Raw genomic sequence first — 26996 nt, 5'->3', positions numbered from 1 at the left:
ATGGCTCTCTTCACCATCCTGTTCCTCATTCTCTTCATTGGCCTCCTGCTCCTCTGGGGCCGCCCTGCCTCCCGGGGCTGCCTCCCTCCTGGACCCTGGCCTCTGCCCTTCCTGGGGAATGTCTTGCAAATGGACCAGAAGGGTCTCCTCAAGTCTTTCCAGGCGGTGAGATGAAAAGGGCAAAGGGGGTGGAATCATTAAAGAAGGGATTGGCTACCCACTCCAGTATTCTTGTCTGGAGATTTCCAGGGACAGAGGAGCCTGGCTGGCTACACTCCCTGAGATCACAAAGAGCTGGACACAACAGAATGACTAACACTTTCATTTTATATATAGTAGTGTATATATGTTAATCCAAATTCCCCAATTTATCACACTCCCTTTCCCCACTAGGTAACTGTAAGTTTGTTTTCTATATCTGTAACTCAATTTCTGTTTTGTAAACAGGCCCGTTGTACCATTATTTTAAAGATTCAATGTATATGTGACACCATATATTTGTTTTTCTGTGTCTGACTTACTTTGCTCAGGATGACAATTTTGAGGTCCATCTATGTTGCTGAAAATGACATTACTTCATTGTTTTTTATGGCTGAGTAATATACCACTGTATATATGTATCACATCTTTTTTACCCACTCCTCTATCTATGGGCATTTACGTTGTCTCCATGTCCTGGCTATTGTAGACAGTGCTGCAGTAAACACTGGGGGCCATTTATCTTTTCAACTTATGGTTTTCTTTGGATGTATGCCCAAGACTGGGATTCCTGGGTCATAAGGCAACTATATTTTTAGTTTTCAGAAGAACATCCATAGTGTTCCCCATACTGGCTAGACCAATTTACATTCTTACCAACAGTGTGGGAGGTTTCCCTTTGGAGAGAGACATTTGAATAGACATGAGACTTTGAGCTGTGATACTGTGTGGGTTGGGAGGGAGAGATTCTATAGCTTGGATGTGGGGAGTCTCTGTAATTCTTTTTTTTTTTAATTTATTTATTTTAATTGGAGGCTAATTACTTTACAATATTGTAGTGGTTTTTGCCCTACATTGACATGAATCAGCCATGGGTGTACCTGTGTTCCCCATCATGAACCCCCTCCCACCTCCCTCCCCATCCCATCCCTCTGGGTCATCCCAGTGCACCAGCCCTGAGCACCCTGTCTCATGCATCAAACCTGGACTAGTGATCTGTTTCACATATGATATTATACACGTTTCAGTGCTATTCTCTCAGATCATCCCAGCCTCGTCTTCTACAGAGTCCAAAAGACTGTTATATACATCTGTGTCTCTTTTGCTGTCTCGCATATAGGGTTATCGTTACCATCTTCCTAAGTTCCATATATATGTGTTAGTATACTGTATTGGTGTTTTTCTTTCTGACTTACTTCACTCTGTATAATAGGCTCCAGTTTCATCTACCTCATTAGAACTGATTCAAATGCATTCTTTTTAATAGCTGAGTAGAGACATTACTCTGCCAACAAAGGTCCGTCTAGTCAAGGCTATGGTTTTTCCTGTGGTCATGTATGGATGTGAGAGTTGGACTGTGAAGAAGGCTGAATGCCAAAGAATTGATGCTTTTGAACTGTGGTGTTGGAGAAGACTCTTGAGAGTCCCTTGGACTGCAAGGAGATCCAACCAGTCCATTCTGAAGGAGATCAGCCCTGGGATTTCTTTGGAAGGAATGATGCTAAAGCTGAAACTCCAGCACTTTGGCCACCTCATGCGAAGAGTTGACTCATTGGAAAAGACTCTGATGCTGGGAGGGTTTGGGGGCAGGAGAAGAAGGGGATGACAGAGGATGAGATGGCTGGATGGCATCACTGACTCGATGGACGTGAGTCTCAGTGAACTCTGGGAGTTGGTGTTGGACAGGGAGGCCTGGCGTGCTGCGATTCATGGGGTCGCAAAGAGTCGGACACGACTGAGCGACTGATCTGATCTGATCTCAATATTCCATTGTGTATATGTACCACAGCTTTCTTATCCATTCATCTTCCGATGGACATCTAGGTTGCTCCCATGTCCTGGCTATTACAAACAGTGCTGCGATGAACATCGGGGTACACATGTCTCTTTGAAGTCTGGTTTCCTCACTGTGTATGCCCAGCAGTGGGACTGCTGGGTCATATGGCAGTTCTATTTCCAGTTTTTTAATGAATCTCTACACTGTTCTCCATAGTTGCTGTACTAGTTTCCATCCCCACCAACAGTGTAAGAGGGTTCCCTTTTCTCCACATCCTCTCCAGCATTTATTGTTTGTAGATTTTTGGATAGCAGCTATTCTGAGTGGTGTGAGATGGTACCTCATTGTGATTTTGATTTGTATTTCTCTGATAATGAGTGATGTTGAGCATCTTTTCATGTGCTTGTTAGCCATCTGTATGTTTTCCTTGGATGTCTGTTTAGTTCTTTGGCCCATTTTTTGATCAGGTGGTTTATTTTTGTGGAATTGAGCTGCACAAGCTGCTTGTATATTTTTGAGATTAATTCTTTGTCAGTTACTTCGTTTGCTATTATTTTCTCCCATTCTTAAGGCTGTCTTTTCATCTTACTTAGTTTCCTTTGTTGTGCAAAAGCTTTTAAGTTTAATTAGGTCCCATTTGTTTATTTTTGCTTTTATTTCCATTACTCTGGGAGGTGGGTCATAGAGGACCCTGCTGCGATTTATGTCAGAGAGTGTTTTGCCTATGATTTCCTCTAGCAGTTTTATAGTTTCTGGTCTTACATTTAGATCTTTAATCCATTATGAGTTTATTTTTGTGTATGATGTTAGAAAGTGTTCTAGTTTCATTCTTTTACAAGTGGTTGACCAGTTTTCCCAGCACCACTTGTTAAAGAGATTGTCTTTTCTCCATTGTATATTCTTGCCTCCTTTGTCAAAGATAAGGTGTCCATAGGTGCATGGATTTATCTCTGGGCTTTCTATTTTTTTCCATTGATCTCTATTTCTGTCTTTGTGCCAGTACCATACTGTCTTGATGACTGTAGCTTTATAGTATAGGTTGATTCCTCCAGTTCCATTCTTCTTTCTCAGGATTGTTTTGGCTATTCAAGGTTTTTTGTATTTCCATACAAATTGTGAAATTATTTGTTCTAGTTCTGTGAAAAAATACCACTGGTAGCTTGATAGGGATTGCATTGAATCTATAGATTGCTTTGGGTAGTATACTCATTTTCACTATATTGATTCTTCCAATCTATGGACATGGTATATTTCTCCATCTATTACTGTCCTCTGTGATTTCTTTCATTAGTGTTTTATAGTTTTCTATATATAGGTCTTTTGTTTCTTTAGGTAGATATATTCGTAAGTATTTTATTCTTTTCATTGCAATGGTGAATGGAATTGTTTCCTTAATTTCTCTCTCTGTTTTCTCATTGTTAGTGCATAGGAATGCAAGGGATTTCTCTATGTTAATTTATATCCTGCAACTTTACTATATTCATTGATTAGCTCTAGTAGTTTTCTGGTGGAATCTTTAGGGTTTTCTATGTAAAGGATCATGTCATCTGCAAACAGTGAGAGTTTTACTTCTTCTTTTCCAATCTGGATTCCTTTTATTTCTTTTTATGCTCTGATTGCTGTGGCCAAAACTTCCAAAACTATGTTGAATAATAGTGGTGAGAGTGGGCACCCTTTTCTTGTTCCTGACTTTAGGGGAAATGCTTTCAATTTTTCACCATTGAGGATAATGTTTGCTGTGGGTTTGTGATATATAGCTTTTATTATGTTGAGGTATGTTCCTTCTATTCCTGCTTTCTGGAGGGGTTTTTTTTTTTTTATCATAAATGGATGTTGAATTTTGTCAAAGGCATTCTCTGCATCTATTGAGATAGTCACATGGTTTTTATATTTCAATTTGTTAATGTGGTGTATTACATTGATTGATTTGAAGATATTAAAGAATCCTTGCATCCCTGGGATAAAGCCCAGTTGATCATGATGTATGATCTTTTTAATATGTTGTTGGATTCTGTTTGCTAAATTCTGTTAAGGATTTTTGCATCTATGTTCATCAGTGATATTGCCTGTAATTTTCTTTTTTTGTGGCATCTTTGTCAGGTTTTGGTATTAGGGTGATGGTGGCCTCATAGAATGAGTTTGGAAGTTTACCTTCCTCTACAATTTTCTGGAAGAGTTTGAGTAGGATAGGTGTTAGCTCTTCTCTAAATTTTTGATAAAATTCAGCTGTGAAGCTGTCTGGTCCTGGGCTTTTTTTTTTTTTTTTGCTGGAAGATTTCTGATTACAGTTTTGATTTTCATGCTTGTGATGGGTCTGTTAAGATTTTCTATTTTTTCCTGGTTCAGTTTTGGAAAGTTAATTTTCTTAGAATTTGTCCATTTCTTTCAAGTTGTCCATTTTATTGGCATATAGTTGCTGATAGTAGTCTCTTATGATCCTTTGTATTTCTGTGTTGTCTGTTGTGATATCTCCATTTTCATTTCTAATTTTGTTGATTTGATTCTTCTCCCTTTGTTGCTTGATGAGCCTGGCTAATGGTTTGTCAATTTTATTTATCTTCTCAAAGAACCAGCTTTTAGCTTTGTTGATTTTTGCTATGGTCTCTTTTGTTTCTTTTGCACTTATTTCTGCCCTAATTTTAAAGATTTCTTTTCTTCTACTAACCCTGGGGTTCTTCATTTCTTCCTTTTTTAGTTGCTTTAGGTGTAGAGTTAGGTTATTTATTTGACTTTTTTCTTGTTTCTTGAGGTAAGTCTGTACTGCTATGAACCTTCCCCTTAGCACTGCTTTTACAGTGTCCCATAGGTTTTGTGTTGTAGTGTTTTCATTTTCATTCATTTCTATGAATATTTTGATTTCTTTTTTGATTTCTTCTGTGATTTGTTGGTTATTCAGAAGCGTGTTGTTTAGCCTCCATATGTTGGAATTTTTAATAGTTTTTATCCTGTAATTGACATCTAATCTTACTGCTTGTGGTCAGAAAAGATTCTTGGAATGATTTCAATTTTTTTGAATTTATCAAGGCTAGATTTATGGCCCAGGATGTGATCTATCCTGGAGAAGGTTCTGTGTGCACTTGAGAAAAAGGTGAAATTCATTGTTTTGTGGTGAAATGTCCTATAGATATCAATTAGGTCTAACTGGTCCGTTGTATCATTTACAGTTTGTGTTTCCTTGTTAATTTTCTGTTTAGTTGGTCTATTCATAAGTGTGAGTGGGGTATTAAAGTCTCCCACTATTATTGGGTTATTGTTAATTTCCCCTTTCATACTTCTTAGCACTTGCCTTACATATTGCAGTGCTCTTATGTTGGGTGCCTATATATTTATAATTGTTATATCTTCTTCTTGGATTGATCCTTGATCATTATGTAGTGACCTTCTTTGTCTCTTTTCACAGCCTTTATTTTAAAGTCTATTTTATCTGATATAAGTATTGCTACTTCTGCTTTCTTTTGGTCTCCATTTGTATGAAATATCTTCTTCCAGCCTTTCACTTTCAGCCTGTATGTGTGCCTTGTTTTGAGGTGGGTCTCTTGTAGACAGCATATATAGGGGTCTTGTTTTGCATCCATTCAGCCAGTCTTTGTCTTCTGGTTGAGGCATTCAACCCATTTACATTTAAGGTAATTATTGATAAGTATGATCCCATTGTCATTTACTTTGTTGTTTTGGGTTTGAGTTTATACACCCTTTCTGTGTTTCCTATCTAGAGAAGATCCTTTAGCATTTGTTGAAGAGCTGATTTGGTGGTGCTGAATTCTCTGAGCTTTTGCTTGTCTGTAATGCTTTTGATTTCTCCTTCATATTTGAATAAGATCCTTACTGGGTACAGTAATCTGGGTTGTAGGTTTTTCTCTTTCATCACTTTAAGTATGTCCTGCCATTCCCTTCTGGCCTAAAGAGTTTCTTTTTTTTGGGGGGGGGGGGGTCGAGAGGCTCAGACATGTCTCCACGAAGGGACGCAGTCTGACACCAACTTTATTCAGCATCTTATATTTATACAGAAAAGCGTGAGAAAGACAAGACAGTTGACATTTTTTCTTGGTTGGCCTATACATCTTACAAACAGTCACAAGAAATCTTGAGAGCATGGGAATGGCTCCCTGTTATTATTTATTACACCAGATAACATTTCCCTGTGCGTGAGAAGTTTGCACAGAACTCCAGGTGCCTGCAGTAAATAAGTGCCTAATCTCTGGGGTGGTGGGACAGAGAGCTATGTTTGCAAGCAAACCCTCAAGAACTGAGGCAGCTCCCAGAGCTGTGTCCTTCGGACAAAGGACCCCGTTCTCACGGGTAACTCCCTGCATCTCCCCCTTTCTTTTTATATAGGCTCATGCTTATGTTCCTTTAACCGCAGACCATTTCCATAGATGGAAGCCTTTATCATCCATAGATCATCAATCAGTTTTTTAATTAAACAAGGTGCAAGAAATAAAACAGTTAAAATTATTAAGAATAGTCCTCCTATGGCTGCTCCCAAGTACCAAATACTATTGACAGTAGGTACATGTCGAAAAAGTTCTTTAACAAAAGACTCAGCTCTTTTTGCAACATCCAAATCAGGTCTGGGTGCATTTTCAATGTTCATTATTTCCTGATGTAGATGCAGCAAATCTAAGGAAATATTTTCATTATGCCAAATACCTTCTAAATGAGCTTTCACCTTATCCCAAGCAGTTATACTACCATTATATTTTTGGGGAGTAACACAGATCCATTGAAAATCAGCATGACATTGTACTCGTAATCTCAACTTTATACTTTGAACCTCTTTACCTAAAAATTTTACAACATCATAAAGGGCATTCAATCAATCCTCTAGCTTTTTGTCAATATCTTCTTGAGTCCCCAGGGCAACGGATGCATTTTGTGCCAGATTATTAACATAAGTTGCAGTTTGCACTGATTGTGCCAAGGACAGGGCTGCAGTAATCGAGGAAGCAATAAGAGTTACCAAAGCTACAAATTCCAGAATTATTAACCCTATTCCCCTGTGATAACGCATTAAACCACCCTCTACTTCTCTCCAAAGTTCAAGTCCCCTTTCATCATACCAAGACCCATTAATCTTTACAGGAACCATAACAAAAGCAGGGTGTCTTAAGACTAGAACCCTAGTTTGATTAGTAATTCCCCTAACACAGTTAGTCAAAGTACAATTGTTACAAGTTACATTATAATTTCGTAACCAGGTTGTATTTTTACAGATCCTACTAGTAAAGCATAAGGGTGAGGCACACATGCACGAGGGTATCTCATGGTGAGATTCCACAAATAACCGTGTCTCACTTTTGATCCCACCTGAAGGTAGGAACCCTCACATCCAAGGGTGGCAGCTAGTTTCCAGATTTCTGTTTGGAACACTTTAGAGCCACCCAAGTTCCAAATACGGGATGCAAAGTTCCTATTATCTTGAGCTCCAGGGTTTCAGGCCGAGTCTGGAGACCAGTCCCACAATGACTCATTTGTCCCAAATATGTTATAAACCATAGCAGTTCCATCTCGACACAGTTTCCATGGTGCAGCAGTGACCCTTCCTCTTGTTCCAAGGTCGCAGAAAGGGATATCTAAAGGACCAGTTCCATTACGACGTTGAGGAATTCCAGATTCTTTCGTTACTCCAGGAATATACAGGCTCCAACCATTGTCATAATCAGCATATCCGGACTCCCCAACAAAAAGACATCCTGTTGAATTAAAATATCTTTCCGGCAGCCAGCGCGGCGCTTCGGCATCCTCAATCTTGGCGGGCAGCAGCCGTCGTCGCGCTCCGATTCTCGAGTCCCTGTTTTGGGCGCCGGCCTGAAGAGTTTCTATTGAAAGATCAGCTGTTATCCTTATGGGAATCCCCTTGTGTGTTATTTGTTGCTTTTCCCTCACTGCTTTTAATATTTGTTCTTTGTGTTTGATCTTTGTTAATTTGATTAATATGTGTCTTGGAGGTGTTCACCTTGGGTTTATCCTGTTTGGGACTCTCTGGGTTTCTTGGGCCTGGGTGACTATTTCCTTTCCCATTTTAGGGAAGTTTTCAACTATTATCTCCTCAAGTATTTTCTCATGGCCTTTCTTTTTGTCTTCTTCTTCTGGGACACCTACGATTCGAATATTGGGGCATTTAACATTGTCCCAGAGGTCCCTGAGGTTGTCCTCATTTCTTTTAATTCTTTTTTTTCTTTTTTCCTCTTTGCTTCATTTATTTCTACCATTCTATCTTCTACCTCACTTATCTTATCTTCTGCCTCCATTATTCTACTGTTGGTTCCCTCCAGAGTGTTTTCGATCTCATTTGTTGCATTATTCATTATTGATTGACTCTCTTTAATTTTTCTAGGTCCTTGTTAAACATTTCTTGCATCTTCTCAATCCTTGTCTCCAGGCTATTTATCTGTAACTCCATTTTGTTTTCAAGATTTTGGATCATTTTTACTATCATTATTCTGAATTATTTTTTAGGTAGACTCCCTTTCTCCTCCTCTTTTGTTTGGTTTGGTGGGTATTTATCCTGTTCCTTTACCTGCTGAGTATTTCTCTGCCTTTTCATCTTGTTTAGATTGCTGTGTTTGGGATGGCCTTTCTGTATTCTGGCAGTTTGTGGTTCCTCTTTACTGTGGAGATTCCTCCCTGTGGTGGGGTTGGGCGAGTGGTTTGTCAAGGTTTCCTGGTTAGGGAAGCTTGCGTCAGTGTTCTGGTGGGTGGAGCTGGATTTCTTCTCTCTGGAGTGCATTGAAGTGTCCAGTAGTGAGTTTTGAGATGTTTATGGGTTTGGTGTGACTTTGGGCAGCCTGTATATTGAAGCTCAGGGCTATGTTCCTGCATTGTGGTAGAATTTGCATGTTATGTCTTGCTCTGGAACTTGTTGGCTCTTGGGTGGTGCTTGGTGATAAGGCTTTTGGATGAGCTCTTATCGATTGATGTTCCCTGAGTCAGGAGTTCTCTGGTGTTCTCGGGTTTTAGGCTTAAGCCTCCTGCCTCTGGTATCAGTCTTATTCTTACAGTAGCCTCAAGACTTCTCCATGCATACAGCACTGATGATAAAACATCTAGGTTAATGGTGAAAGGATTCTCCACAGTGAGGAACACCCAGAAAGGTTCACAGACTTACCATGGAGAAGAGAAGAGGGAGGAGGGAGATAGAGGTGACCAGGAGGAGAAGAGGGGAATCAAAAGGGGAGAGAGCAATCTAGCCAGTAATCAATTTCCTATGTGCTCTCCACAGTCTGGAACCCTCAGAGAGGTTCACAGAGTTACATAGAAAAGAGAAGAGGGAGGAAGGAGATAGAGGTGACCAGGAGGAGAAGAGGGGGAATCAAAAGGAGAGAGACAGATCTAGGCAGTAATCAGTTCCCTAAGTGTTTTCCACAGCCCAGAACACACAAAGAGATTCACAGAGTTGGGTAGAGAAGAGGAGGAGGGAGGAGATAGAGGTAACCTGGGAGAGAAAAAAGAGAGTCAAAAGGGGGAGAGAGTAATCAAGTCATTAATCACACTCCTAAGTAAACAAGGGTGCTGAAGATTGGATTCTTAAAGGTACAAAATTGACAACAAATACCAAAAAGCAAAGATTAAAAATCCAGAGTAGAGGTTAGACTCTCAAAAATACAATATTAAAAAAACAAAACAAAATCACAAAAATTATTAAAAATATATATGAAGTTTGCTTCAAAAATAGGGTCTTTTTTTTTTAAGGTAATAGTAGGTTATAAAAATGAAAATTAAAGGAGCAATAGAGGACTTTAAAATTTTTTTTAATTTAAAAAAATTTTAAAAATGATAATAGTAAAAATATATCTAGGATTTTCTCTGGAGCTGTTGCAGGCAGTGTGGGGTCAGTTCAGTCTCAGATAGTTTCTTGCTTCAGCTTATACTTCTCAAGATCTATAGGCCCCTTCCAATGTAGTCGGTGCTAACTACAGGGCTTTAATCTGTTGCACCTGTCACTTCCAAAGCAGTTCCCTCTGTTTATTTTGGCTTCTTCTGTTTGCAGGTCTCTTTAGTGTCTAATTTCTGCCCTGACACAAGGGGGCGAAGGTGGTCACTTATTTAGGCTCACTTGTTCAATCGTGCTGTGGGGAGGGAGGAACACTGCAAACAAATATCACTGGCATGTGTGGGGAGTGCTCACAGTCTCGGCCACACTGCGTTTGCCCCCACTCATGGCATGTGTGCTTTCCCAGTCTACACTGCTCAGGCTCCAGTCTACACTTTAGCTACACTAAAGAGCTCAGGCTTTTCAGGGGAACTGTCTAAAGTGCGCCCTGGGTTGTGCGCACTTCCCAGGTCTAAGCCGCTCAGGTTCAGGTTCTCAGGTACTCCACAAAGGTGCAGACTCGATTCGGCCTGTGTTTTGTGCCCTTCCCAGGTCTGAGCAGCTCGGGGACCAGGTGCTTGGAGAGCGCACTCTCCCCAGGTAGTGGGTGTGTCTTATCACCTCCCCTGCCCCAGCCACTCGGTTTCCTGGGTACACAGCAGGCACGCCATCTCAGGTGTACTGTGTGTCTCTTCTGGGGAGCTGATCTCTGGCTGCGACCCTCCCGGCGGATGTCAACTGTCCAGAATCCCAGGAAGTCTTGGTTAGCAACTGGGAGCCTGCTTGCAGTTTGGTAGAGGATGCCATCTCTGGGGCCAAGATTGCCCCTTTCCAGCTCTGGCTGCCACCTGCCTGCCTCCCTGCCTCCGGCAGGGGATGGGCCGGTCCGCAGCTGGCTAGGTCTCCTCTGGTATTAGCTTAGTCCTTTGTTCTGTGAGCGGGCCCTGCAGTGCCTTATGTTAGGGCTTTTTTGTGGGATAGTTCTCTCTCTCTCTTTTTTCCCCCTCACTCTCTCTCTGGCTATTTCACAGTTCGGGTTGCTATCTCACATTAGCTCCCTCAGATTGCCCTCAGGGCATTCAGGCCCGTTCCTTACCCTAAGCAATGCAGCCCGTGCCTCCCTGTTCAGCCCCTGCTTGCTGGTGGTAGATGCGAGTGTCTGGGCTACTTCTCTGCTGGGAGTTGCCGTTAGGCACGTAATCTGTGGGGTTTATTTATTTATTTATTTATTTTTCCTCCTGGTTATGTTGCCCTCTGAGATTCCAAAACTCCCCACAGACCCGCTGGTGAGACGGTTTCCTGGTGCTTGGAAACTTCTCCTCTTTTAAGACTCCCTTCCTGGGATGGATCTCATCCCTAACTCTTTTGTCTCTCTTTTTATCTTTTATATTTTGTCCTACCTCCTTTTGAAGACAATGGGCTGCCTTTCAGGGTGCCTGATGTCTTCTGCCAGTGTTCAGAAATTTTCTCAGCGTTCAAATGTTCTTTTGATGAACTTGTCAAGGAGAAAGTGGTCTCCCTGTCCTATTCCTCCGCCATCTTAGGACCATGCCCTCTGTAATTCTTAAAAGCAAGGCTGGGAGGGCTCAGGGTAAAGTCAACAGAGGCAGATGCTTGGGATCAGGTGATATATGTGAGGTTCGGAGGAAACCATAGAGTTCTAGTCTTTGCTCTTCCCTAATGGGGCTGCAGCCTGCAGGGTAGGCTAACTGGGAGGTGTGATCCAGGGGTGAGGTGGAGATCCTTCTCTTGAGTCAGAGAGTGAGACCTGGACTCTGCCCCCACAGCTGCGGGAGAAATATGCGGATGTCTTTACCATCTATCTGGGGTCTCGGCCTGCTGTCATCCTGTGGTGGTACGAAGCAATGAAGGAGGCTCTGGTGGATCAGGCCGAGGCATTCTCTGGCCGAGGGCACATCGCCATCATTGACCCTGTCTTCCAAGGAACAGGTGAGTGGGGGATGAGGGTGAGGATTAGGGAGGGGAGGAGGGAACATCCAATGTGTCTTCTCAACCTTCCCTCCACGCCCCACCATCAGGTGTGGTCTTTGCCAATGGAAAGTCATGGAAGGTTCTACGGCGATTCTCTGTGACCACGATGAAGGACTTTGGGATGGGGAAGCAGAGTATTGAGGAAAGAATCAAGGAGGAGGCTCAGTGTCTGGTGGAGGAGCTTCAGAAGTCCCAGGGTGAGTGCAGGCTGGGTGGAGGTGGGGATGAGATGGGGTAAGAGAGAGGGAGAGGGCATGTGACTGATAAAGAGAGATCCAGAGACAAAGACAAAGAGAGGCAGAAACAGCTTCAGATAAAGAGAGGAGAAGGAGATAGAGACAGAAAAAGAGAAAGAGAATGAGGAAAAACAGAGACAGAGACTAGCAAAGAGAGAGGGAGAGGCAGAGAAAGTAGACAGAAGCACAGAGAGCACAGAGAGAAACACAGCAAAAGCAAGACAGAGAGATATGGAGAAGGTGACACAATAAATCTAGGAACAGAAGCTGCAAGGAAAAGTGAAAGCAAAAAGTAAAGGGAGTAGGGAGTTATTAAAGTCAGGGGAACACAGAATGTCAATGAGGTTAAGGAGAGGGGCTACAAAGATGTGGCAAGAGAACAGAGAAGGAGTGAGTCTGAAAGGAAGAGTGAATGAAAAGGCCAGAGAAAGTCAGCCCAAGACATAGAACAAGAAAAGCAACAAGAGACTCAGAGGTGAAGACTTTCAGAAAGAAAATCTTAGATACCCAATGAAAACCCAGTCAGCCAAGACAAAGACAAAGAAACTAATCAAAGAAGCTAGGATGAGATGGCACCAGTCAGGTCAGAGCCAACCAGGACTGTGCAGGGGACCCCTCCCCCCATGACAGACCTCTCTCCTCAGGGGCCTACCTGGATCCTCATTTCCTCTTTAACGCCATCACCGCCAACATAATCTGCTCCATTGTCTTTGGTGAGCGCTTTAATTACCAGGACCCTAGACTATTACAGCTGCTACATTTACTTAATGAAATCTTCATCATTATCTGCTCCTTCTATACCCAGGTGAGTCATCAACTGCATAGTGGGCCAGCAATTAGGGTGGTGGACCCCAGGAAGAGATCAGATACTTTCTGTCCTGAACACTAAACATGGAAGGTTTAGTGGCCCTCCCAGGTGAGACCATCCGTCAGTTTGGGGGTCTGAATCAGGCCTTGGACAGGACGGGCTTCGAGAGAAGGAACCTCAGTAGATGTGAGAGTGACTGGGGCTGGGTGCAGAGGTCCATGCACCACTGTTTGTGTGTGTGTTTGTGTGAGTGTGTGTGTGTGTGTGTGTATGAGTGTGCGCATGCACATTCAGTTGGGAGGCACACCCTCCAAGTCCACAGGGTGAACGATGCCCTTTAGATGTTGCTACGTGTGCAGCTCAGAGCATCAACACTCACAGAACCAGCCAAGTGAATACAATGGGTTCTGCACCTTGTCTGCTGCCTTGTAGATGTTTGAAATCTTCCCGGGCATCTTGAAACACTTTCCTGGCACACACACCCGCTTGTACAGCATGATTGAAGAAGTGAAAGATTTTATCACTGAGAACATGGAGAGGCACCAGAAGATGCTGGATCCCAGTGGCCCTAAGGACTTCATTGATTCCTTCCTGCTTCGCATGGACAAGGCAAGACCTGCGCAGGATATGCGTTGGGGATGGGAAACAGAGCGATGGAAACTGTACTGACATTGAACTAATATCTTTGGGTGTGATGTATGTGTTCTTTAAACGTTGAAGTAGTTCCCTAAGGATTAGCAAGAAAGCCAAGATCCATAATCCCCCACCATTTTCCCCTATGCCTCTCCAAGTCTTCCTCCCAACAGCCTTTAAAGAGCTGGTAACTAAGCAGTTAACATGTGTCCAGTAAGCTTTCTCTGAGACACAGCTCAGGCCTTCCCCAAGCTGTGACAGAGTCAAGTCTGTTCTGATTGGTCAAGCTCCATGTATATTCAGATTGATAAAGACCAATGTCTGTTCTGATTAGTGCAGGCCAATGTCTGTTCTGATTGGTCTGGCAAGAGCCATACCAGTTGTTAAATATGGACAAGGCGAGGGCTGCCCTGGGGGAGCCCGAAAGAGAGTGATAGACACACTACTGACATTGAGCTAGTATCTTTGTGTGGGATGTATGTGTTCTTTAAATGTTGAAATACTTCCCTAAGGATTAGCAAGCAGGCCATGGTCCAGTCCCTCCCCTCTATTCCTTTCTAATCCTCTCCAAGCCTTCCTTCTGGAATGCTTTTAAAGAGATTAACACCAAGCAGTTAACATGTGGCCCAGTAAGCTTACTCTGAGATGGATCTCACTCCTTCCCTCAATTCTGAGACACAGAAATGAGTCTGTTCTGATTAGTCAGAAGCCCACATCTGTTCTAACTGATTGAGACCAATGTCTGTTCTGGCAAGTGCCTACTAGTTGTTAAATATGTTCAGCAATATCCCTGGAATGTAAGCTGCAAAGGCCAATCGGGAGTGCAATGACACCCAAGGACAGAGAAAATCAACAACAGCAGTGACATCAACAAATTAACCTCTAACTTGCATTGAGCTTATCATACATTATCAAAGTAACTCCATAAGGATGTGCTAAGGCACCAAGAGGTTATATTCCTTGCCCAAATACACACAGCTGGTAAATGTTAGGGCCAGAATTTGAAGTCCAGGCACTTTCACTCTGGAGCTCACCCTTTTGGTACCTTTTTGGCCTTGATTAGAGAAAAAAAGTTTCAAGAAAAAGAATAACTGGCACAGAGGGACATGGTGTTGGTAGGGAGACAAGAAGACTCAGAAACTGGGAATTTCTGCAGGGGGAAAATGTTAAGAATCACCCATCTCCATCTCTAGGAGCGCTTAGATCCTGAGAGTGAGTTTCACCAGAAGAATCTCGTTCACACGGTGCTCTCACTGTTCTTTGCTGGTACAGAGACCTCCAGCTCCACACTCTGCTTTGGGTTTCTACTCCTTCTTAAGAACCCTGGTGTCTTAGGTGAGCTGGGCTTATGGCAGGTGGGGGCAGGGGAGGAATGAGGGTCTCTAAGGCCATGCTGGAAGGCTGATAGGCTAAGACAGATAACTTCTGTCCTGAGGATCTGGGGGAAAAAACAAAAACAAAAAACAAACAAACAAAAAACACCCCAAGGGCTTTCCTCGTAGCTCAGCTGGTAAAGAATCCTCCTGCAATGGGGGAGACCTGGGTTGGATCCCTGTGTTGGGAAGATCCTCTGGAGGAGGGCATAGCAACCCACTCCAATATTCTTGCCTGGAGAATCCTCATGGACAGAGGAGTCTGGTGGGCTATAGTACATGGGATTGCAAGGAGTCATACGTGACTGAGCAACTAAGCACAGCACATAGGCATTTGTAACTTGTAATAAAAGTTTGCTAGAGACAAAGCTCTTTAAAGTTGACAAAGCACTTTAGGATTTACTTTACAAAGAATTTTTCATTCAGGCAAACACTGTCTGGTGTAGAAGGTGTTTGTACTTATGAAGTGTTTTGCAATCTGCCCTGAGTGATGGTGAGGTGCCTTCTGGTTTTCAAAGACTGGTCCTGACATAAAGCATTACCTTTTACAGTGCATTTTGCTGTCTACTAAAGTACAGGATTCTTGCCAACTACTCTTTGAGGTGGACTAAGAACTTGACTTTTTAATATATATTGCCAAATTACAACTAATTAAAAAGCACCTTCATTGGTTCTCATGTTGATGTCTGCAGATCAGACTTGGAGAAACTCTCACCTCATCAAACTCCATTGTTTCATAAGAATGAATTTAAGGCCAGCCTGAGGAAATGACTTATCTAAAATCATATAGTGCGTGAGTGAGACAAAAGGAGATGACACCAGTTTCAGCTACAACTCATTTTTAGTTGGAAAAGCAAAAAACACCATTAAGTGTTGAATGAATTTCCACCCACCCATCCTTACCCAAGTTACCCCCTGTCATAACTCATAACTAGAGTAGAAATAACAGATAAGACTTCTTCACAAACAAGATTCTAACTTTCTTTTTTGATGCTTTCATTGAGAGGAATGATAACCCAATATCTTAGAAAAGAATTTACAAGACCCTCTCATCAGTCTGCAGGTCATTTTCAGGTCACTTGGTTGAGTCCACTGTTATGGGCATTTATTGACATATGCTCCTCCCACCTGAACTGTTCTCAGAGAAAGTCCAGGCAGAAATTGACAGAGTGATTGGTGCACACCGCCTCCCAACTCTGGAAGATCGGGCAAAAATGCCTTATACAGATGCCGTCATCCACGAGATTCAGAGATCAGTGACCTAGTCCCTGTTGGTGTCCCCCACTCTGTCATCAAGGACACTCACTTCCGAGGATATTACCTCCCCAAGGTGAGACCAGCAGGGTCACAAATCTTGATTGTAGGTGCTGTCTGCCTCCAATCCTATGGTTTATATCTGGTTGTTGGACTGTGATAAGAATTTTCATTTCCAGATTTCTATGGAAGAGAAGAGATTTTACAAATATACTGAAGTCTTCTTTCTTTTGTTCAGTCATATTTATTACCTTTACAGGGTATTAGGTTTGCTGGAAAAAATAGAATATACTTTTGAAGCTTGTTATACAGTAGAGTTGGTTTTTTTAAATCTTTTAAAATAATTTCTTCTTAATGTTTATATGAATCCATGTGTTTATATATATCCATACACACAACAATTGGCTCATACTGTGGCAGTCACTTTGCAACTGAGTGACCTTGTCTTTCTATGCATCTAGCACAATTTGCAATGTGTGTGTGTGTGTGTGTGTGTGTGTGTGTGTGTGTGTGAGTGTGCCTTTCTTTTTTTAATATAACAGTTTGCTGTGGATATATTGTTCAGGTCAATGCCTATGGTTATAACTCATTTTTTTTTTTTTTTTTGTGGGAGCTTACATTGCTGAGCATAGGTGTACCTAGAGGTGATATCCACAGTTTTGAATCACCCAATGAACAGCACCCATCAGGTTATATTCTGGCCCCAGTCTTGGAGTCACCTCTTTATAGGGCTCTGCTGTCAGATGTGAACCTTTTAGTTGATGGATCATAAAGTAGACCAAGGGGTCTTGGGGATGAGGGATCAGGGTGGTTGGTAAGGATACCTGGAAGGATGGGACACTAGCAACCAAATGGGGGAGAGTCATTTAAACATTCCTGCCACCAACTATAGAGCCACACAGAGGATGAAGCTCATTATCAGCTGCGGAGGCACATTAATAGATTCAGCCACTCTTTGTTAATGGTCATTTGGGTCCAAGGTCAGAGAAACACCAGTAAGATGGTACGTGCTGGGAAAGGGCATTAGAGGGCAGACAGACTGAAACCACAATCACAGAAAAGTAACCAATCTAATCACATGGACCACAGTTTTGTGTAACTCAATGAAACTATGAGCCATGCCGTCTATGGCCACCCTAGATGGATGGGTCTTGGTGGAGAGTTCTAACAAAACAAAGTCCACTGGAGAAGGGAATGGTAAACCACTTATTCTTGCCTTGAGAGCCCAATAAACAGTATGAAAAGGCAAAAAGATAGAACACTGTAAGATGAACTCCCCAGGTCGATAGGTGCCCAATATGCTACTAAAGATCAGTAGAGAAATAACCCGAAAAGAATGAAGAGACAGAACCAAAGCAAAAACAACAACCAGTTGTAGATGTGACTGGTGATGGAAGCAAGGTCCGATGTTATAAAGAGCAATATTGCATCAGTTCAGTTCAGTTCAGTTCACTCGCTCAGTCGTATCCGATTCTTTGCAACCCCACTAACTGCAGCACACCAGGCCTCCCTGTCCATCACCAACTCCCGGGGTTCACCCAAATCATGTACATTGAGTCGGTGATGCCATCCAACCATCTCATCCTCTGTTGTCCCCTTCTCCTCCTGCTCTCAATCTTTGCCAGCATCAGGATCTTTTGCAATGAGTCAGCTCTTCACATCAGGTGGCCAAAGTATTGGAGTTTCAGCTTCAACATCAGTCCTTCCAATGAACACCCAGAACTGATCTCCTTTAGGATGGACTGGTTGGATCTCCTCGCAGTCCAAGGGACTCTCAAGAGTCTTCTCCAATACCACAGTTCAAAAGCATCAATTCTTTGGTGCTCAGCTTTCTTAATAGTCCAACTCTCATATCCATACATGACTACTCGAAAAACCATAGCCTTGACTAGACAGACCTTTGTTGGCAAAGTAATGTCTCTGCTTTTTAATATGCTGTCTAGGTTGGTCATAACTTTCCTTCAAAGGAGTAAGTGTCTTTTAATTTCATGGCTGCTCTCACCATCTGCAGTAATTTTGGAGCCCAGAAAAATAAAGTCTGACACTGTTTCCACTGTTTCCCCATCTATTTCCCATGAAGTGATGGGACCGGATGCCATGATCTTCGTTTTCTGAATATTGAGCTTTAAGCCAACTTTTTCACTGTCCTCTTTCACTTTCATCAAGAAGCTTTTTAGTTCTTCTTCACTTTCTGCCATAAGGGTGGTGTCATCTGCATATCTGAGGTTATTGATATTTATCCAAGCAATCTTGATTCCAGCTTGTGCTTCCTCCACCCCAGCGTTTCTCATGATGTATTCTGCATATAAGTTAAATAAACAGGGTGACAATATACAGCCTTGACATACTCCTTACCCTGTTTGGAACCAGTCTGTTGTTCCATGTCCAGTTCTAACTGTTGCTTCCTAACCTGCATACAGATTTTTCAAGAGGCAGGTCAGGTGGTCTGGTATTCCCATCTCTTTCAGAATTTCCCACAGTTTATTGTGATCCACACAGTCAAAGGCTCTGGCATAGTCAATAAAGCAGAAATAGATATTTTTCTGGAACTCTCTTGCTTTTTCAATGATCCAGCAGATGTTGGCAATTTGATCTCTGGTTCCTCTGCCTTTTCTAAAACCAGCATGAACATCTGGAAGTTCACGGTTAATGTATTGCTGAAGCCTGGCTTGGAGAATTTTAAGCATTACTTTACTAGCATGTGAGATGAGTGCAATTGTGCGGTAGTTTGAGCCTTCTTTGGCATTGTCTTTCTTTAGGATTGTAATGAAAACTGACCTTTTCCAGTCCTGTGGCCACTGCTGAGTTTTCCAAATTTGCTGGCATATTGAGTGCAACACTTTCACAGCATCATCTTTTAGGATTTGAAATAGCTCAACTGGAATTCCATCACCTCCACTAGGAACTTGGAATGTTAGGTCCATGAATCAAGGCAAATTGCAAGTGATCAAACAGGAGATGGCAAGAGTGAATGTTGACATTTTAGGAATCAGCAAACTAAAATGGACTGGAATGGGTGAATTTGACTCAGATGACCGTTATATCTACTACTGTGGGCAAGAATCCCTTAGAAGAAATCGAGCAGCCATCATGGTCAACAAAAGAGTCCGAAATGCAGTACTTGGATGCAGTCTCAAAAAGACAGAATGATCTCTGTTCATTTCCAATGCAAACCATTCAATATCACAGTAATCCAAGCCTATGCCCCAACCAGCAATGCTGAAGAAGCGGAAGTTGAACGGTTCTATGAAGACCTACAAGACCTTCTAGAACTAACACACAAAAAAGATGTCCTTTTCATTATAGAGGACTGGAATGCAAAAGCAGGAAATCAAGAAACACCTGGAGTAACAGGCAAATTTGTCTTTGGAGTACAGAATGAAGCAGGGCAAAGGCTCATAGAGTTTTGCCAAGAGAATGCAAACACCCTCTTCAAACAACACAAGAGAAGACTCTATACATGGACATTGCCAGATTGTCAACACTGAAATCAGATTGATTATATTCTTTGCCATCAAAGATGGAGAAGCTTTATACAGTCAGCAAAAAGAAGACTGAGAGCTGACTGTAGCTCAGATCATGAACTCTTTATTGCCAAATTCAGACTGAAATTGAAGAAAGTAGGGAAAACCACTAGACATTCAGATATGACCTAAATCAAGTCCCTAATGATTACACAATGGAAGTGAGAAATAGATTTAAGTGACTGGATCTGGTAGACAGAGTGCCTGATGAACTATGGATGGAGGTTTGTGACATTGTACAGGAGACCCCATGGAAAAGAAATGCAAAAAAGAAAAATGGCTGTCTAGGGAGGCCTTAAAAATAGCTGTGAAAAGAAGAGAAGTGAAAAGCAAAGGGGAAAAGGAAAGATATTCCCATTTGAATGCAGAGTTCCAAAGAATAGCAAGGAGAGATAAGAAAGCCTCCTTCAGTGATCACTGCAAAGAAATAGAGGAAAACAATAGAATGGGAAAGACTAGAGATCTCTTCAAGAAAAGTAGAGATACCAAGGGAACACTCAGGCAAATATGGGCTCAATAAAGGACAGAAATGGTATGGACCCAACAGAAACAGAACATATTAAGAAAAGGTGGCAAGAATACACAGAAGAACTGTCCAAAAAAGATCTTCACAATGCAGATAATCACGATGGTGTGATCACTCACCTAGAGCCAGACATCCTGGAATGTGAAGTCAAGTGGGCCTTAGAAAGCATCACTACGAACAAAGCTAGTGGAGGTGATGGAATTCCAGTTGAGCTCTTTCAAATCCTAAAAGATGATGCTGTGAAATGCTGCACTCAATATGCCAGCAAATTTGGAAAACTCAGCAGTGGCCTCAGAACTGGAAAAGGTCAGTTTTCATTACAATCCTAAAGAAAGGCAATGCCAAAGAATGCTCACACTACTGCACAATTACACTCATCTCACATGCTAGTAAAGTAATGCTCAACATTTTCCAAGCCAGGCTTCAACAATATGTGAACCATGAACTTCCAGATGTTCAAGCTGGTTTTAGAAAAGGCAGAGGAACCAGAGATCAAATTGCCAACATCCGCTGGATCATCAAAAAAGCAAGAGAGTTCCAGAAAAACTTCTATTTCTGCTTTATTGACTTTGACTGTGTGGATCACAATAAACTGTAGAAAATTCTGAAAGAGATAGGAATACCAGACCACCTGACCTGCCTCTTTGAGAAATCTGTATGCAGGTTAGGAAGCAACAGTTAGAACTGGACATGGAACAACAGACTGGTTCCAAATAGGATAAGGAGTATGTCAAGGCTGTATATTGTCACCCTGATTATTTAACTTATATGCAGAATACATCATGAGAAACGCTGGGGTGGAGGAAGCACAAGCTGGAATCAAGATTGCTCGGATAAATATCAATAACCTCAGGTATGCAGATGACACCACCCTTATGGCAGAAAGCAAAGAAGAACTAAAGAGCCTCTTGATGAAAGTCAAAGAAGAAAGTGAAAAAGTTGGCTTAAAGCTCAACATTCAGAAAACTAAGATCATGGTATCTGGTCCCATCACTTCATGGCGAATAGATGGGGAAACAGTGGAAACAGTGTCAGACTTTATTTTTCTGGGCTCCAAAATTACTGCGGATGGTGATTGCAGCCATGAAATTAAAAGACACTTGCTCCTTGAAAGAAAAGCTATGACCAACCTAGATAGCATATTAAAAAGCAGAGACATTACTTTGTCAACAAAGGTCTGTCTAGTCAAAGCTACAGTTTTTCGAGTAGTCATGTATGGATGTGAGAGTTGGACTATTAAGAAAGCTGAGCGCCAAAGAATTGATGCTTTTGAACTGTGGTGTTGGAGAAGACTCTTGAGAGTCCCTTGGACTGCAAGGCGATTCAACCAGTCCATCCTGATGGAAATCAGTTCTGAGTGTTCATTGGAAGGACTGATGTTGAAGCTGAAACTCCAATACTTTGGCCACCTGATGCGAAGAGCTGACTCATTATAAAAGACCATGATGCTGGGAAAGAGTGAGGGCAGGAGGAGAAGAGGATGACAGAAGATGAGATGGTTGAAAAGCATCACCAACTTAGTGGAGATGAGTTTGAGTAAACTCTGGGGTTGGTGATGGACAAGGAGGCCCTAATGTCCATGGGGTCGCAAAGAGTAGGACCCCACTGAGCGACTGAACTGATGAACTGACGGTTCCACTTGTTTTTAACATCCTCTTAGGGCATTTACCGTGTACCCCGTCTTGAGCTCTGCCCTCCAAGACCCACGCCACTTTGAGAAGCCAAATACCTTCTATCCTGGCCACTTCCTGGATGCGCAGGGCAACTTCAGGAAGCCGGAAGTCTTCATCCCATTCTCCATGGGTAAGTCCTGCTCTTTCTTCCCCATGAAAATGCCTGCTTGCTCACGCTCTGTGTGTAACTCTCTTTCTTGATCCAACTCCAAACACTAGGTGAACGTTTTTGGGAAAATATGACAATTCTGAAGGATATAGAAAGACATCTACAGAGACAAAGATAGTGTGAAGGGGACAAGAAAGGATGAGGTACAATGGAGGAGGAAGATGGAGACTCAGTGATAGAGATAAAGTGACAGCACAGACACACATGTGCAGGCTCAAAATGACAGACAAGTAAATGATCCATTACCAAGCACCTGTTATGTGCCAAAATCAGGGAAAGGCATTTTTCACATTTTCTCTGAAAATGAAAATAATCATTATTTTTCTAATTTATACAAAGCAAGAAAGAATAAAATTCAATTTGAAAATCACCTGTAACTTACCACTCAACCACACTTATTAATAACAGAGGATGTCCTTTTATTAGTATGTATACAAACACAAAGGTTTAGATGGATACATGGATAGATAGGTAGATAAATAGCTACATACATGGATACACAGATAGATACATAGACAATAGGTAAGAAAATGAAAGAAGAGTAAAAAGAAAGGAAGAGAAAAGAAGGAAGATTCGGTGATTTATTTCTTGTTTGTCAATTGTTAATCCAAGCCATGGACTAGTGTGAGGTTCAGAAGGCACTTAAAGAACAGAGATTTAAGGAATATTCGTTCTTGGATTTGCATGTGTGCCCTGATTCAATCAGATTTCCCATGTGGTTCAGTGGTAAGAAATCCACCTGCCAATGCAGGAGACACAGGTTAGATCCCTGGGTCAGGAATATCCCCTGGAGAAGGAAAGGGCAACTCACTCCAGTATTGTTGCCTGGGAAATCCCAAGGACAGAGGAGCCTGGTGAGCTACAGGCCATGGGGTCGTAAAAGAGTCAGACACGACTGAGCAACTATAGAACAACCTAATTCAACCATCTATAAAATAATTCAACTTTTAGTCACTGACTTGAAATTTATCATATTTAAAAAATTTCAATCTGAGTAGATCTAAATCTGGTTCATTTACTGGTCTGTCTTTCTAGCTATATAATACTGCTTGACTATTTCTACCCAAGAAATATGTACTCTTCTTCTATAGATAGTTTTATGTGTGTTTTTTTTTTTTTAACATATTTTGTTTTCCTTCCAAGTATACTTTGGAATTATTTTGTCAAAGTCTCAAAAACTCCCCCTGAAATTTTATTAAGATTAACCTGAATTTGTAGTTTACATTGAATAACTTTGACAGCTTTACAAATTCAAATAACTTTGACAGCCCAGTCTAGAAGGGCTTCCCAGGTTGCTCAGTAGTAAAGAATATGCCTTCCAATGCAGGAGACATGGGTTCGAGTCCTTGGTTGGGAAGATCCCCTGGAAGAAGAGATGGTAACCCACTCCAGTATTCTTGCCAGGGAAACTCCATGGACAGAAGAGCCTGGCAGGCTACAGTCTGTGGGCTCGCACAGAGTTGGACAGGACTGAGCACACACACAGTCAAGAAGATAGCATTTCCTTTGAATCACCTCTATATTAGTTGAATTTTTTTTAAACTAGGTTTTGAATACTTCTAGCTAGATTTATTCCTAAGAAACATGAGAAGAGATTGTTGCTATTGCTGATAGAACCTCTTTGTCAGCTCAGGCTGCCATAATAAAGGGCTATAGATTGGGTGGCTTACACTACAGAAATTCATCTGCTCATATTTCTGGAGCCTGGAGCTCTGCTCTCAGAGAGCCAGCATGGTCAAGTTCTCATGGGGTCTGTCTTCCGGCTCACACATGGCCGCCGTCTTGCTGTGACCTCACGAGGTACAGTGAGGGCTCTGTTATCACTTCCTCTTCTTATAGAACTCAATCCCTTGGAATTGTTTTTACCACATGAGAGCATTCTTCCTCCTTGCCTCCCTCCTTTCCTTCCTTCCTTTCTTCCTCTTTAGTAGCTTTTTCTTCTGATTATAAAGCTAATGTATTGTTGAAAGTTTAGAGAATACAAAACGGTATAATTTTTAAACAAACAAACAAAAAAGAACAGGAGGCCTAAGGAGCTTTTCTAATGAGCTTATCTAAACCTTAAGGGCTTCTCAGGTGGTGCTAGTGGTAAAGAAGTTGCCTGCCAATGCAGGAGAGGTAAAAGACACAGATAGATTCGATCCTTGGGTTGGGAAGATCCCTAGGAGGAGGGCATGGCAACCCACTCCAGTATTCTTGCCTGGTGAATCCCGTGGACAGAGGAGCCTGGTAGGCTACAGTCCATAGGTCACAAACAGTCCAACACAACTGGAGTGACTTAGCAAGCATGCATGCAAACCTAATTACCAGACTTTGCTGGTGGTCGAGTGGCTAAGACCCTAGACTCTCACTGCAGCGGGCATGGGTTCCATCCCTGGTCAGGGAGCTAAGAACTCACATGCCATGAGGGGCGGCCAAAAAGAAAAGATCAACCCAATTACTTTCTAAGATCCTTTCTCCAAATACCATTGCACTGGGAGTTAGGGCTGCAACATATAAATTCTGAAAGGACACGATTAAGTTCACAGCAATTTTTTGATGTAGTATTTTAAATTTTTAGAATAGGTATATCAGAAATCCACTGGTATTTTGAAATGTATATTTCTGTCATAATCAGACAATTTCCTTATATTACTTATACAACTAACCATTTTTCATTCTCTTGGGTTTTCCAAATAATTGGCATTCGCATCTGCAAATGATATTTTGACTTTTTTGTTTCTTGTGTTAAAGTCACATGTTTTCCCTAATATCATGAGCTAACACCTCTGGAATCATGGGAAGTAATAGTAATGACAGTAAAAGTAGTGACTTCTAATTTTAAGAAGAATATTTTTCTTTTCTCTCTTAAGCTTAATGATGGCTATGATCTATTCCAGATATTTTATGGCTATTCTAACATATTTTGTTGTTCAGTCAATAAGTCATGTCTGACTTTTTGTGACCCCATGAACTGTATCATGCCAGGCTTCCCTGTCCTTCACTATCTCCCAGAGTTTGCTCAAACTCATGTCCATTGAGTCAGTGATCCTACCATATATTTTTCTCAGTTCTATTCTCTTTTTTTGGCCACGGCGCATATTTTGTGGGCTCTGAGATCTCTGACTGGGAATTGAACATGTGTCCCCTTCAGTGAAAATGCAGAGTACTAACCCCTGGACTGCCAGAGAAGGTCCCAATTTTCCTCAACTCTAAATGAAATTAAGGAAAGATCTTTTTAATCTCTATTTTACAACAAGATTTTATTTCTTGAAAAATTTGATCAGGATGTTATATTGAGTATTAATCTTTTCAGCTCCTGTCAAGACGATCAAATTGCTTTGCTCCTTTGACGTCTGAGTGTTGACTCATTCTCTCTCTTGTAGAATTGGAAAAAGAGAGGCTCAGGGTTCAGGGGACTTGCCCAAGCCCCTGTAGAAAGTCATGATCTATGGAGGTCAGGGCAGGGCTAAACTGTGATAAACTCTCTGAATATCTCAGCAACTGAGAGCCAAAAGATTGTTTTCCTGATCATGCAACATGCCCATCCCAAACCATGACAGTCATGTAGAAAAGGTAGTTAACGGAGACTCTATCCTGAAACATGAAGACACAGGGAAAACAGTGTGACATGTATAAGTTTAGCCCTCACTTCATGGGACTAAGAAAATCCCATTCAAGTTCAATGTAGCTGAGATGTTATACACCCAGAGATGATCTTTGAATACTTATGAAGCATAGCGAACTTAGCCACACACACAAGGCAGCTCTCTGGGCTCCTTTCCTTCCCATGAGACTGCGGGTCAACAGGATATAATGGAAACTCTAGCTCAGCCCGGGACATGCTGGCCTCACCCTTGGTTATCCCAGTGGACACAGCCTGTGCTGAAGTCAGTGGATACTTAGGGCTCCACCACAATGGGACAATTTGTGGTGGTCAAACTCATCGTGCAGGGAGACATGAGTAGGTGTTACGAGAGTCAGAAAAATGGGGGCAAAGATGGACAGAGTGCTAGTCAAGTCTTTATAAGCGTGAAGTGGGCATGACCAGTCAGAACCTCCACAGGTTGGGGTGTGGGGATTGGGTCTGGGAGGCTGACTTTGTTGGCTGCTGATTGTGGGCAGGGCCAAGGAGCTGAGAGGAGGGTCAAGGTGGCCAGAAGAGTGGGGACACTGAGAAGTTTAGACCAAATGATCAGATATAGCTCAATATTTGATCAGCCAGGTGCCTGCCTACTCCAGGGTAGGCCAAAAGTTTCAGCTCCCCTGAACTCCTCTCTCATGGTCCTCATAACTAGAGCATACTGCCACAGATTTCTCCAGAATTTTCACATTTTTTTTTCTCATAAATTGGCTTAGTTGACAGTATACTTAACCAGAGACACACAAAAAAATGAGACACGAAAGGACTTGGTACCAGGAGGGACAGAGGAGGGCACTGTACTAGATAATCCCAGAGGAGGCAGAACTGAAATATAACTGAGATAGAAATGTGCAAACACTGTTCACCCTATGCCTGCCCCCACTCTCAGCCCCTACTAATGTTGTTGGTGTTGTTGGTACTGAGGACAAGAATAGGATCAGAACACCTCACATGTAAATCTATGTAAATGAACATGCAAATATCCTGGGGTTTTGGGGAATGGGGTAACCAAGTGTTCTCAAATTCAGCTTCATGTTGATAAACTTTTACTTTTTGCTTGTCATCATCTTCTCTGCATACCCCTGCCCTCCTCCTTCTTCAAGCTGAAATAGCTAATTCAGCCCTCAACTTCTGTGCTATGTGACTCCAAAATAGCTCCCTTTTACCTCTCCGATCTTATCCTCCAATCGTACTCCCTCCCTTACACCCACAGGAAAACGCCTCTGTCTGGGTGAGAGCTTGGCCCGCTCAGAGCTCTTCCTCTTCTTGACCACTCTGCTGCAGAACTTCTCTTTGGGGTCTCCCAAGGCCCCTGAAGACATCGACCTCACACCCAGGGAGAATGGGCTGGGGAGACCACCCCCTTTGTTCCAGGTCCGCTTCCTGCCCCGCAGATGA

At 42.2% G+C, this 26996-nt stretch overlaps 1 protein-coding gene across 1 annotated transcript; it reads left to right on the top strand.

Moving 5' to 3' along the window:
• Positions 1-26996, top strand: LOC109572039 (cytochrome P450 2B4-like). Its single transcript, XM_070771070.1, is given in 10 exon segments — positions 1-165; positions 11576-11738; positions 11828-11977; positions 12661-12821; positions 13257-13433; positions 14651-14792; positions 15974-16081; positions 16084-16174; positions 21795-21937; positions 26812-26996. Coding segments are annotated over 10 exon segments (1485 nt in total).

Source organism: Bos indicus, chromosome 18 (assembly GCF_029378745.1).
Source record: "Bos indicus isolate NIAB-ARS_2022 breed Sahiwal x Tharparkar chromosome 18, NIAB-ARS_B.indTharparkar_mat_pri_1.0, whole genome shotgun sequence".
Classification (NCBI taxonomy): Eukaryota; Metazoa; Chordata; class Mammalia; order Artiodactyla; family Bovidae; genus Bos; species Bos indicus.
Note: the sequence above shows the minus strand (reverse complement) of the source record. Positions and strands in the feature narration are given on the sequence as shown.